The sequence below is a fragment of the Podarcis raffonei genome, chromosome 17 (genome assembly GCF_027172205.1).
Source record: "Podarcis raffonei isolate rPodRaf1 chromosome 17, rPodRaf1.pri, whole genome shotgun sequence".
NCBI classification, from domain to species: Eukaryota; Metazoa; Chordata; class Lepidosauria; order Squamata; family Lacertidae; genus Podarcis; species Podarcis raffonei.
In genome coordinates, this window is record NC_070618.1 from 38,252,692 (window position 1) to 38,266,488 (window position 13,797).

The 13,797-nt window shown below is 44.9% G+C and overlaps 1 protein-coding gene across 7 annotated transcripts in view; it reads right to left on the reverse strand.

Moving 5' to 3' along the window:
* The window catches only part of ATP2B3 (ATPase plasma membrane Ca2+ transporting 3), a 72,740-nt gene that overhangs the window by 27,405 nt on the left and 31,538 nt on the right, over positions 1–13,797 (reverse strand). For all 7 annotated transcript variants that reach the window (XM_053371090.1, XM_053371084.1, XM_053371086.1 and 4 more), the window contains 6 exons: positions 13,205–13,447; positions 11,689–11,930; positions 9,612–9,846; positions 8,637–8,816; positions 6,411–6,498; positions 6,061–6,167 (listed from right to left, as the gene is read on the reverse strand). In XM_053371090.1, the coding sequence (XP_053227065.1) occupies positions 6,061–6,167; positions 6,411–6,498; positions 8,637–8,816; positions 9,612–9,846; positions 11,689–11,930; positions 13,205–13,447 (1,095 nt within the window). The remainder of the gene's footprint in view (positions 1–6,060; positions 6,168–6,410; positions 6,499–8,636; positions 8,817–9,611; positions 9,847–11,688; positions 11,931–13,204; positions 13,448–13,797) is intronic.

Here is a 13,797-nt window from a genome sequence, read left to right on the forward strand (position 1 = left end):
GTAACCTGTTAAGTTTTTCTATAAACAACACAACCACAAATTTCATGCCTTTCTCCACCACTTCCTTTCCTCTTGGATGTCAAGATTTACCTTGCCAGAAAACTCTGAACACTTTCAAAACTTGACTGCTGGGAATATAATACATTATGCATGGTAACCAGGGAGGTAAATTACAGTGGTACCTTGGGATGCAAACGGGATCCGTTCTGGAGCCCTGTTCGCATCCTCAATGGAACGTAAGATGCGACGGCACGTCTGTGTGTGTGCGGGTTGCATTTCGCCGTTTCCACACATGCGCGTGACATCATTTTGAGCGTCTGCGCATGCGCAAGCGACGACACTCGGAAGTAACGTGCTCCGTTACTTCCAGGTTGCCGGGGAATGCAACCCAAAAGCACTCAACCTGAAGCACATTCAACTCAAGTTATGACTGTAGTTGCATTTCCCCCGGAAAATAAATGAGGCTTAAAATATGTCACACAACTAACTTCTTCAGTTGATTTCAGTGGGATCTGTGTTCAACTAACTGGTTAGTCTGCATCCATCCCTTTGCAATTTGAAGCATGCAGTTTTATTTGCTTTACATAATTAATCGGATTGCGAATGTTAAGATATAGAGTTAAGATATATGAAAGAGGGTAAGGATTTGCTGACTTGATTATGTAAATGGGAATACAAAAAGGGGAGGTGTGAGGAGGTCAAAGAAACAAGCAAAGGAGTTTAAAGTTATGAAAAACGGATTTGTTTTTTAAATTTTTCTTATTTTTCTTTTTTCTCTGTCTTTTGTATGTTGTATTCTTTATTCTTATTTTTTTCTTTTATGTATTTTTGTATTCATGCTTTTGTAAAACTTTAATAAGTATTTCTTAAAAAAATAATACATAATTAATCGGATTGCGGTATTTGTGTTTCATCAGGTAGCTGCATTTTAATTGCATATTCAATATTAAGTCTTCATTTACATTTATCACACATCTGCAGAACATATCCGTAAACTGAAGGGATAGCAACGATGTTAACAAAGAATAACTGCTCACCTGGGGCTCTGGGTGGGCAACATCTGCCACATGGCATGGCTGTGGTGGGTCCAGAGAAGCCGCCATCTTCTTCCGCGGACAAGGGGAGGGGTTGGTCACCTGGTGCCACCCCACCTCTGGCTGCGACAGTCTATCAGGTATGGGCAGGCAATGCCCAAAAGGCCAATCAGGGGCAGGGGCTTGGGGGCTGCACCTGGCCCACTCCTAGCCTATTTAAAGGAGTGGCAAGGGGCAGGCTGGATTTCCCCAGCCACCCACCATGTCTGTTAGGGCCTGATCAAGTGGGGAGCGGGCGTGTGGTGTATTAACCTTGCTATGGTTTACTCAGTTGCCATATTCAGGGCCAGGAAGGAATTTTCTCCTGGGCAAGCAAATTGGCCGGCTTGCAGGTTTTTGCCTACCTCATAGCAACAGTAACAACTTTGGCGGATAAGGCATTGGGCTGGATCCTTAGTCACTGGAGTACCCCGTTAGAGGGGTCCTGGAGGGGTGACTCTGTCCAGCAGTCCACAGGGGGCCCAATGGGCCAATACACTTTGCCCCATGGTGGCCTGTGTGGGGTCATGGCACCCAATCCATGTTGGGGGCAACTCCCCAACACAGGCTGACCCCACCAGGTTCCTATACATGCCCAATGCCTGAGCCAAACCTACTCTTTCCTGTAATCAAAGTTGTGGCCCAATTCAACACAAAGCCACTCCTGACATACGGGGGTGGGTGGGTGGGTGGGTTGCGGGCTCACGCCCCATTCACACCCTCGTGGGGCTGGCTGCAGCCCCGCGGACTTGGGGAATCCCAGGATTCATTAGCATTCATCATTCACCGCGCCAGCCAATCGGCTGGGGCGGGGGCGGGACCAGTAGGGGGCATTTAAGGTCAGGGCAGCCCATGCTTGCCCCTTTCTTTTCTTTCAGCAGCTGCGGTAATCTTTCCTGTAATCAAAGTTGTGGCCCAATTCAACACAATACCAGTTTCCACTATGTGCCTGCGCTGGCAAAGAAATGTCTATGGAACGTATTTTAACCTCTCCTTTCTCCTGCCAACCTAGAAGCCTGCCTAACCATCACTCCGACAGTAACCTCTCATTTCCCTCTACATCCCACATGTTTTGCTCATCTACATTATTCCCATAATACACTAGGCATGTGTATTATCTTAGTTTGATCGATTTTAAATTTAAAACAACATAAAAAACAAATGTTAAAATAAAGGGTGTGACGCATTCTACCTAATGGGAGATATAAGAGAACCCTGCAATATTTCACCACCAAAGCATTCCAGAATGGTATTCATATTTTCCCCAAATTATCTGTCTTTTAAAAACCAACCAACCTATGTTTGCTGTTTTGTTCTTCTATCTATGACTGGTGTGGGATAACCAGCCTCATATAATCAACATGCTTAAGTCTAATTAATGCCTGAAAGGGTTAATACCATAGAGTAAGCTGTCCTGCCAGGTTTAGCTATGTCCACTTCCCTTACCTTGGGAGGAAATAGGTAATCAGTCCTATTGTTCTTCTCCAGTCTACCTGAGAAGCTCAGGGTGTGAAGAGGTTTAAGCTGGTTGCTCCAGCTCAGACTGCACACCAAGCCACTTTAGTTCCTATACAAATAATTTAGAAACTTATACCACTTTGTAACTAAGCCAAGTTTTACTGCCTGTGCAACTTTTTCTGAATGCTGTATGGATAAAGCACATGAATCTGATCATGGGAGACTTTATAAGTACACCATTTTTAATTTTTCTCTATGCTAGGGAAAGAGGGAAACTTCGGAACTCACTTTAATAGGCCACATCTTAAGGTTTTACAGTTTATATTTCCACACTTTACTTTGTTGCATGTTTTGTGCATGCAAAATCTCTACAGTATTGGGGTTCTCTCACCAAAGAGTACTTGCCCCAAATTTGAATTCTCTTTTGTATATACTGATTTTTTCCCTTGGACTAACAAATGGAATGGAATTTAGTGAATTTTCAGATAAATTGTTTGGCAGTTACACAAGTTCTTCCAGGACAGGCTTCTTGTGATTCACTCACTGTGCAAATTTCTGGGTTATGACAAAATATTTGGCAAGTGTAAAGGTGAAATTGCTCACTGCACTGATTTGTTATATAGAAATTGTCCTCCGAAGGAGCAATAATAATAATAATAATAATAATAATAATAATAATAATAATAATTTATTATTTGTACCCCGCCCATCTGGCTGGGCTTCCCCAGCCACTCTGGGCGGCTTCCAAAAAATATTAAAATCCTCTAATACATCAAACATTAAAAGCTTCCCTAAATAGGGCTGCCTTCAGATGTCTTCTAAAAGTCTGATAGTTGTTGTTCTCTTTGACATCTGGTGGGAGGGCGTTCCACAGGGAGGGCGCCACTACCGAGAAGGCCCTCTGCCTGGTTCCCTGTAACTTTGCTTCTCGCAGTGAGGGAACCGCCAGAAGGCCCTCAGCGCTGGACCTCAGTGTCCGGGCAGAACGATGGGGGTGGAGACGCTCCTTTAGGTATACTGGGCCGAGGCCATTTAGGGCTTTAAAGGTCAGCACCAACACTTTGAATTGGGCTCGGAAACGTACTGGGAGCCAATGTAGGTCTTTTAAGACCGGTGTTATGTGGTCTCGGCGGCCGCTCCCAGTCACCTGTCTAGCTGCCGCGTTCTGGATTAGTTGTAGTTTCCGGGTCACCTTCAAAGGTAGCCCCACGTAGAGCGCATTGCAGTAGTCCAAGCGGGAGATAACCAGAGCATGCACCACTCTGGCAAGACAGTCCGCAGGCAGATAGGGTCTCAGCCTGCGTACCAGATGGAGCTGGTAAACAGCTGCCCTGGACACAGATTTAACCTGTGCCTCCATGGACAGCTGCGAGTCCAAAATGACTCCCAGGCTGCGCACCTGGTCCTTCAGGGGCACAGTTACCCCATTCAGGACCAGGGAATCCTCCACACCTGCCCGCCTCCTGTCCCCCAAGAACAGTACTTCTGTCTTGTCAGGATTCAACCTCAATCTGTTAGCCGCCATCCAACCTCCAACCGCCTCCAGGTACTCACACAGGACCTTCACCGCCTTCACTGGTTCTGATTTGAAAGAGAGGTAGAGCTGGGTATCATCCGCATACTGATGAACACCCAGCCCAAACCCCCTGATGATCTCTCCCAGCGGCTGCATATAGATGTTGAAAAGCATGGGTCAGCTTTAGAATGGGTCATCCGCCACCGGCGCTCTAGCCGTCTCAACGATTGTTTCATTGCCCTCAGATCCGTGGAAAACCACGGGGCTGTTCGGACACCAATAGGAATGACTGAACATGTCCCACAACATGCGGACTAGAAGCAGCCATTCCATCAGGTTGCAGCAGAAGGAGAGATGAGACAACAGGGCCACTCCATCAGCTCTGCTGGGAGACCAGCTCCATGTGGTTCCTCTCAACTGTTTCCACCTCAGCTGGTCATTTTGAGAACTTTGCAACTTTAAGAACTGGTGCCTGAGTTTGCTTGTTGTCCTCTTCCCTCCTCATTCCTTTTTCCTTTTGTGTCCTGTCTTTTAGATTGAGGGCAGGGGCTGTCTTATCATTACTGAGTTTATGTAAGCTGCTTTGGGAGCCTTTTCAGCTGAAGAGCAGGGTAAAAAAAGCTTCAAATAAATAATTAAACAGTTGCCCCCAGCATTTTGCTTTTGCACTTGCACTTGGGATTCACGTTTTTGTCAGTCTATATTGAGACCAGTAGGCTCTGAGACATCTTCTGCAGCACAAAAATGCACATGGCTATCTAGTGAGATTTCTTTGATATGTTTTTGGATTGGATACTTGGGTAGCCTGATTCCATATTTCAGGTCCTATAAAGTGAATTCAGCATCAGAGTTTAAAATTTCGTAAACTAATATTGTACCTTTATTCTGAATGTTTGCTGTTTTCAGGATCATACATATTTATGGAGCAGGTTCCTGGACCACAAAGATTAAATAAAAGTTGTATCAATTGAATATATTGCCAGAATGCAAATATAGGGAACGCACATTTTTGTTGCAACCCCAGAAACAAAAGGATATTAGCTTCATGATTAATGTCATTGCACTGTTATACATACAGGATTCACAAACACAGGATTTTGTAGAAATTCTTAGATCCTGAGATATTTCCATATTGGAGATAGAATATGTATAATGGGACTATTCCTCTTTACTAGTTTAAAAATCACAGGAGTTTCAATGTGCAAGACAGATTTGTGCTTTGCAGACAGTGCTGCTGGCCCTTCAGGCAGGGCTGTTACCACTGATCCAAATCTTACTCAGTTCTTGTACAATCTGGTGGAGTCCATTTCATTGGCTTTCAAAGCACTCCTATACATGTACACTCAGAAGGAAGAGATTGAATTCAATAGGACTTACAGCCTGTGCTGTATGATAAATTTAAAGATTAACAAGGTTAAAATTTGGGATGTGCTAATTTTCATGTTTGAACATTTTTGATGTAAAAATAGTACTTTTAAGGGCTAGAATAACCACCAGCCTGAATCCCCAAACTCCATTTTCACTCTTGTTTGAGGTCTGCTCACTTTTCAATTAGCTGTTTGTTCTGCACCATTATTTGCTTATTTTCAATAGTAGGGGTTGTGTTCAATGAACTTTTACTCTGACTGACTAACTAACTAACTAACTAACTAACTAACTAACTACCGTAAAACTATTAATTTCACCAGGTCTACTCTGAAGAAAGGTTAGCTGGATACAACACAAGGGCTTCTTCCTGGCTATGAGATTCCAACTAATAGGAGATCAAAGAACTAGCATGACAGTGACAAAACATCAACATGTAGCCAATTGGATCTGGCTATGTGATGCCAATTCAGAGCGAGGGCAGGCAAACTGTCCTCACTCTACATGGGCAGGCATTTCCCTCCCTGTCTGCAGACCCCACAGGACAAAGGATATGTGACACGCTCTATTTTTATGACATCCTGTTTCCCTGTGAAGGAAATGTCCCTGTGGACACAGGGGAGGGGAACTCAGTTCAGCATCTCTTACCATGGCAAAACCCACATCAGCCTTCTTGAGTGCTGGTCCATCATTCGTCCCATCACCAGTGACAGCAACCACCTGGCGCTGGTCCCCGATAGTGCTGTCAATTATGCCTTCAAGGGTAAGAATGTGGGTTAGCTAGTAGTGAGTGAGCTACACATCCAAATAAATACCAGTGACTTTACAGAGAAGTTTGCATCCATATATGGGTAAGACTTGCATAGATAACCTGGTCTGCATATCTGGAATTCACTGGCAGAAAATGACAACCAGACTCCATGACAGCCCTAACTCCCACCACCCCATGTTACTCTCTCCTGCATTGACTATGCACAAAGAGACTGGCATTCTCTTACCTTTCACCAAGGTGTGTTTGTCGGTGGGTGACGATCGAGCCAGAACCCTCAGTTTTGGCCAGATTTTATCAAGGCGTTCTTGTTCTATCTGCAGGGCAGAGAGGCAGAGACAAGTAAGATATGGTTACCAGATTTTTTCCAATGAATCTGGGGACCCTTTTTTTTTTTGAAGCTGAGTAGCAACAGGGAGTCAGTAGTGGGGATGGTGAGGCAAAAAACCCTGGGCCCAAGCACACATGCATATTGTATAAAGGTGCTTCTTTCATACCCTGTAGAACATAAATGTGCAGTTTTTAAAAACTGGGCAACGGCGTGCCGCCTGCCTGTGACTCCCAAGCCTTCCCTGATCTCCTACCTCCTTCTCCCTTTGTTTTGACAGATTGGGGGAGGCTTGGGAGTCATGGCCAGCCATTGCCCAGTTTTTTAAAAACTCTGCACATTTATGTTTCGCAGGGTGCAAAAGAAGGGCTTTGCACCTTGCCTGGCAGAAAAGCTGTGTTCCTTGCGCCCCTCCTGGGCAACGGCCGGCGGCCCGCAACTCCTGAGCCTCCCCCAATCTGTCAAAACAAAGGGGGAAGGGGGCAGGAGATCTGTACCACCGGATGTCCCTGGTTCACCTTTGGCAGTGGTGGCAGCTCCTGAAGCCAGCCAGCGCCAACTGCGCTACCAGGCTGGCTCCGGGCTGCTGAGGCTGCCGCTGGCATGTTTCCCAGGGACAGATTTGCAAATCTGGGGACATTCTGGGGACGGAATTTGTCCGGGGACAGATTTGCAAATCTGGGGACTGTCCCCAGGAACTGGGGACGTCTGGTAACCCTAAAGTAAGAACTACTCACTAATAAAGCGAAATGAGCTGCCTTCTATTGAGTCCATCGAGTTTGGTATTGATTGGACCAACTGACAGTGACCCTTCAGGGTTTCAGATAGGGTCATCGCAGTCCTACCTGGAGTCGCTAAAGACTGAACCCAGAACCCTTTTCATGCAAAGCATGTGCTCTGCTCCTGGGACCCTGGACCTTCCCAGACACGGACCACACTTACACAGTTTCTCTCAAATACTTCAGGACTAGTTCAAACAGGCATGGTAATCCTTTGATGGCTGAAAATGCAATCCGAACCTTGATGACTGACAGCACAATCAGAAAAGATTGGATGGCCATCCGTCATGGATGCTTTAGTTGAGATTGCAGGGGGTTGGACTAGATGACCCTCGGGATCCCTTCCAACTACACAATTCTAGAGTCTATGAAAGTGGTGTTAGGACTGCAGCCTGGATACACCTTCCCAGGCAGAACTTTCAATCCAGTCACTGCAACACTTGTTGCAGACTGAGGCAGAAATAAGGCAGTAGACTGGGCTGCACTGTTGCATATTTCATTCATTAATAGAAGGATCTATACACCACCCTTAAGTATGACCTATCAGGGCAGCTAATAATATAACAAAACAATGTAAAAGTCTGTCGATTTCAGAATGTAAAAGTCTGTCGATTTCCTTCACCTGCCCTCACTGAGTGTTTTTGCCTGGCTGCAATGTGTCCTTGAACTCTGACAATGCTACTTGCTTGCCTGGATGGAAGATAGTGAGGGGTGTGGCAGCATGAAGAAACTAGCCTGCTGTGCAAAATAATACTTGCCCGACTTTTGCCTCTGGCCCCACCCACCATTGCCATGTGGCCCTCATAAGGTTGACCAGGAGAGAAAAAGGTCCTAGGGATCTTAGTGAACCACACGCTTAACATGAGTCAACAGCAGCGAAGAAGAAGAAGAAGAAGAGCTGCTATTCTAGGTGGCATCAACAGAGGTCTAGTGACCAGATCAAGGGAAATAATAGCACGATTGTATTCTGCCTTGGTCAGACCACACCTGGAATATTTTATTGCGTGTTTTAAAGTTATGTTTTATTATCACATTTTTGTATTGTATTGAATTGGATTGTTATAAGGTGTACATTCTTTGTTTCTTCAGCTTGTAAACCGCCTGTAAACCGCTTGTAAAGATGGTATACAAAGTAAAAGTGATGATGATGGAATACTGTGTTCAATTCTGGGCACCACAATTTAGGAAGGTGGAACGTGTGCAAAGGAGAGCAACCAAGATGATCAGTGGTCTAGAAATGAAGGCTCAAATCTGCTATCACTTTGCACTGCTATTGATAATCATAGAATCACCCTGGAATTTTAGGAGCAGCACCATTCCAGACACTTAAAATAATTTATTCAGTCACCTCTCCCTTTTCATTGCGGATCCGCCGGTTGAACTCCTTTCCTTCTAGGCACAAGAAGTCCTCCCCTGGCTGGATGATGCCACACTTGGCGGCAATGGCCCGGGCTGTGTTTATGTTGTCTCCTGTCACCATGCGAACTGTGATGCCAGCACGTTGGCATTTGCGAATGGCATCTGGCACCTGCAAAGGAGGCACAGGGCTCACGTCGATTTTCTGCAATTCAACATGTTTCCTGAGCGATCACTTGCCCCCACATTGAAACTGCTAGCTGGTTTTGTTGTAATATACAGTTATTGACTCCCTCACATGCCTGAAAGGGTTAACCTGAGCCCTGAGCTCAAGTTACCAGAGAGGATCAGTCTCTCCCCCACCCTCTTCTTGGTCCTTTCTCTTGGTGCTTCCTGGAACAAACAAGAAGCCATGTAAAGCTGACTTCTATATATTACTCAAATGAAGGAAATGGCCCAAATTTTCTTACATTTGCAAGTTTTTCTGCTAATTTTGCTAATCATGGGAATTCCTTCTCCAACTACTGGAAATCAGTTAGCCATTTCTCTGGCTTCTAAAATTTCAGTAGGCATTGCTAGTTATGCTTTTGCTGCCATGAGAGGTAGAAACATGATCCCCATTTTGCCTAAAAATATAAAAGCAGAAATTCTTAGGACGCTGAATTCTGCAACAAATTCTGGGTTGTTGTTGTTGTTGTTGTGCCATTCAGCAGAACTGCTGCATTCGTGGAACATTAGCAAAGTTCTCCCTGGGTCCAAGTCCAACATACTATCTACTGTATCATGCAGGTGGTTGAAATCCATATTTTTGTCATTGTTATTAGCAGGGGTCCTGTGGTCCTATCTGTCTGAGATCTTAGAACTGGAATCAATTCTCCTCACCCAGAAAACACTCAGGATGGGCTGTGAGTCCCAAGGGACAGACAGGGATTTATTCACAGAAAAGGCACCCTAGTTTAGCTGTTACCTCAGGCCGCACGGGATCCTCAATTCCCACCACAGCAATGCACGTCAAGTCTATTACAATATCGTTCTCACTGTCCCATTCGGGCTCCTTCCCTGCTGGGAAATCGCGGTAGGCTATGCAGATAGTCCTCAGTCCATCACATGCCATGGGCTCTATCACCTTTTTCACCATTTCATCTCGGTCACGGGGCCGGAAGGTGCGCAACTCCCCATTACTGTTGAGAATGTTTGTGCACCTGGAAAAGGGGTAAAGAGGAACAGTTTACAGAGGATTATTCTCTCTGGAATATGCAGCTTTGCCACACATGATATGCAGCAGCTTGGTCCACCAGGCTCCTTATTACTTGCGCCTGAAGGGGTGCCTCAGGGTTCTGTTCTATTTTTTTTTATATAGATTTTTATTAAATTTTTCCATTACAAATAAGTCCAAACAACCATGTTTACAAATTTCCAATTTTTGAGCTTCCACCAGCACCTCCATCAATCATCCATTTTTCCTATCTTCACGCATTTTCTATATATAATATTGCCAGTTAATATTATCCTTCCATCTCTGTTTCTTTTTTACAATATACCTTGTACTATCACAAAACCTCCTTAAAACCCACTAGCGTTATCTGTTCATCACATATAGTTTTCAGATAATCCGTAAACTTTCCCCAGCCCTCGATGAATTTGTGATCTTTCTGGTATCTATTTTTTCCAGTCATTTTATCCAGTTCTGCGTAGTCCATAAGTTTCATTCTCCACTCATTCAAAGTCGGTAGTTCCTCTTGTTTCCATTTTTGGGCCATTAATATTCTTGCCGCTGTTACTGCATACTGAAACAGTTTGTAATCCCTTCTATTTATCTCTCTTCCTGTTATTCCTAACAAAAAGGCTTCTGGTTTTTTTACAAACGTATATTTAAGCATCTTTTTCAGCTCGTTATATATCAGTTCCCAGAACCCCTTTACCATCTTACATTCCCACCACATATGAAAAAATGATCCTTCTTCTTCTTTACATTTCCAACACTTATTACATGTTTTGAACATTTTTGCTAACTTTACGGGTGTAATGTACCATCTGTATACCATTTTCATAATATTCTCCTTTAACGTCGTACATGCAGTAAATTTCATATTTTCATTCCATACTTTTCCCCAATCAGCCAATTGTATATTATAACCAAAATCTCTGGCCCAATGTAACCTCAGGGTTCTGTTCTAGGCCTGTTGTTGTTCAACATCTTAATACACAACTTGGATAGAGGAATTGAGGTGATGCTCCTCAAATTTGCAGATGACCTCCAACTGGGGGCGGGTTAGCTAATGCCACCAAAGACAGCATCGGGATTCAAAACAACCTTAACAGACTGGAGAACTGGGCCAAAACTAACAATAGGAATTGCAGTATAGGGCCAAATGTAAGGTTTTACACTTAGGCAGGAATAAGCAGCTGCACAAATCTAAGATGGGGAACACTTCCAGTGTGATTACTTTTGTTGGCATCCATCTGTTGCAATAGACAATGGAATGCACCTCCAGGGGTGAAGTCAAGATGCTGGAGAATCATAGCACCTGCTGTGGCTGCAGAGACCAGGCTCTGACTTCTTGACATTCTCAATGGTCTCACTGCCTTCTGAAGTAAGGCAACCTTCTCAGTACAGTACTGACATCCAGTAGTCCAAAAGTGCCCTGAAATTTCCTTTCCCCCATCTGAAGACCTTTTTATGTGCCTTACTGCTTAAAATATAATTTGAAACTGTTTGAATTTACTGAGTTTTTTGTGTCCCCTAACATCACCGCCATTAGTGTTGTATACTTCTCTGCGGCTTTCTTGTTTTAGTAAAATTTGCTCTTTTCATTGGTTTTAAATTGTGAGCAACTCTGAAAGCATTTTTGGAGTTGAAGAGCAGGGCAGAGATGCTGCCAAAGGACTGCATGATACTGTGCATACATTATCGTGCATTCTCAAGTGTTGTTGTTATGCTGGTGCAAATTTCAGAGCTAGAATGAGCACTCAGTTAATTCCGGGGCAGTAGCAACAACTTGTGTGGGCATCATTTAAACTCATACAAGGGAGCGCAGACTCACTTTTTAAGGACGATTTCAGAAGCGCCTTTGCTGAAGAGGCGGTAGCCGCCATCAGGCATGCAGATGACGGTGCTCATGGATTTGCGGACAGAATTAAAGGTGTAAACCTTGTAGAGTTTCTCCTCGGGGATCTGTTCACGCACAGGCTGGTAGTCACGCCGCAGGTCAAGCACAAAGCCCAGCAGTGAACACTCCGTCTTGTTGCCGACCTGGCGTGGCAAGCCCCCTTCTTTCTCTGGAGGCTGAAGGAAGTAGAGAATAAGAAAGGAGAACCTCATTCTTCAGTTCTTGAAACCTCATCCGTTTCCTCCGCCAATGGGCTGAAAGTTTTGGGATCCCATAACTGCAGCCCTGCAACAGGCCTTGAATTTGGAGGCATATCCACACTATACATTTATACTGTGGCTTCCTCTCCGCATGGATTTTGGGGAACTGTAGTGGATTACAACTTTCTGATCAAAAGTTCTTAGTGTCCTCAAACTACAATTCCCGGGGTTACTTGGGGAGCACAGCAACAGAAATACAGCTGTGTAACCAACGTAATTATGCAGAATGCAGGTGAGGAGAGTTGAATCCTCCCCAAATCCTCTGTCTATCTTCCTGCAGGCTCTCTTCCTTATTTTATTTATGTTTATGATTATCATTGCATTTATTCATGGCATACTACATAAAATATCTCAAAGTTACTTACAATTAGGAAAGCGTGTGTAATACAAAAGTAAAAACACATTAGAAAGTTAAAAGAGCATTATTGTTCATCCTGCAATAACATAAAAAGGGAAAATCCTATGCCAATCTACTAGACACTTTTTATTCTAACTGGGTTTATATCCTGTACTGGAGCCTTGCTGGGGGGAAAAGTGTCTGGGAAGCAGATTGCAAGGAGGCAATCCCAAGGAATCAGGAGGGTTCAGATCCTCTCTCACTCATATACCATAAAGGTAAAGGGACCCCTGACCATTAGGTCCAGTTGCGGACGACTCTGGGGTTGCGGCGCTCATCTCACTTTATTGGCCAAGGGAGGCGGCGTACAGGTTCCGGGTCATGTGGCCAGCATGACTAAGCCGCTTCTGGCGAACCAGAGGAGTGCACGGAAACGCCGTTTACCTTCTCGCCAGAGGGGTACCTATTTATCTACTTGCACTTTGACGTGCTTTCGAACTGCTAGGTTGCCAGGAGCAGGGACTGAGCAACAGGAGCTCACCCCATTGCAGGGATTCGAACCGCCGACCTTCTGATCGGCAAGTCCTAGGCTCTGTGGTTTAACCCACAGCGCCACCCACATCCTCATATACCATACCAGCTCTTAAAACTGATATTTCTCCCTTGCTTTATAAATGACGGGGGCAAAGTAACATTTACAGTGGACCAAGAGAATATGCCAGAGTCTTCTACAACATTTATGAGTTCCATCCTTCTGAGCTGCCCTAACATTCAAATGGCAGCCAAAGGTAGTCTTGCAGCACTGGCCTATCTAGCCTGAGGATGCAGTGGGGCATCCCTGGCCCCCACTCACTAGTATCTTGGTGGTGTAGGCACTGTTGATGGCGATGGCGTGCACAAGCAGATCCAGATTCTTGGGTGTAAGGTTGCTGGGGTCAGGGGTCTCCTTGTAGTGAGTGTCACCCATGTAGGACTGCACAACGGTCATGCGATTGGTGGTCAAGGTGCCTGTCTTGTCAGAGCAGATGGCAGTGGCATTGCCCATGGTCTCACAGGCATCCAGGTGTCGAACCAGGTTATTGTCCTTCATCATTTTCTGCAGTCAAAGAATGAGATCAGGAGTTAAGCTGCACCCTAGTGTCTTCCTCTAAGGTACTGAGGGGTGTGTGCTGAACCAGGACCTCCCACAGTCAGCTACCATCTAGGCTGTCAGCTGACCCCACAGAAGACCCCACAGTCAGCTGACATCCCAAAATATGCAGAGGCACCAGCCATTCCTTCTAAGCATGTCAAGTCATCTGAAAAATGCTTCCCTTCAGCCAGCAATGCAGACTCTCTCTTGCTTTGCCTAACATCATACTAGCCCTGAACCACCTCCCTTTACATCATATATCTAATGCAGTATTTGACCTCCAGCCTCTTCTGCTTCTGTGTCATGGTTCAGCC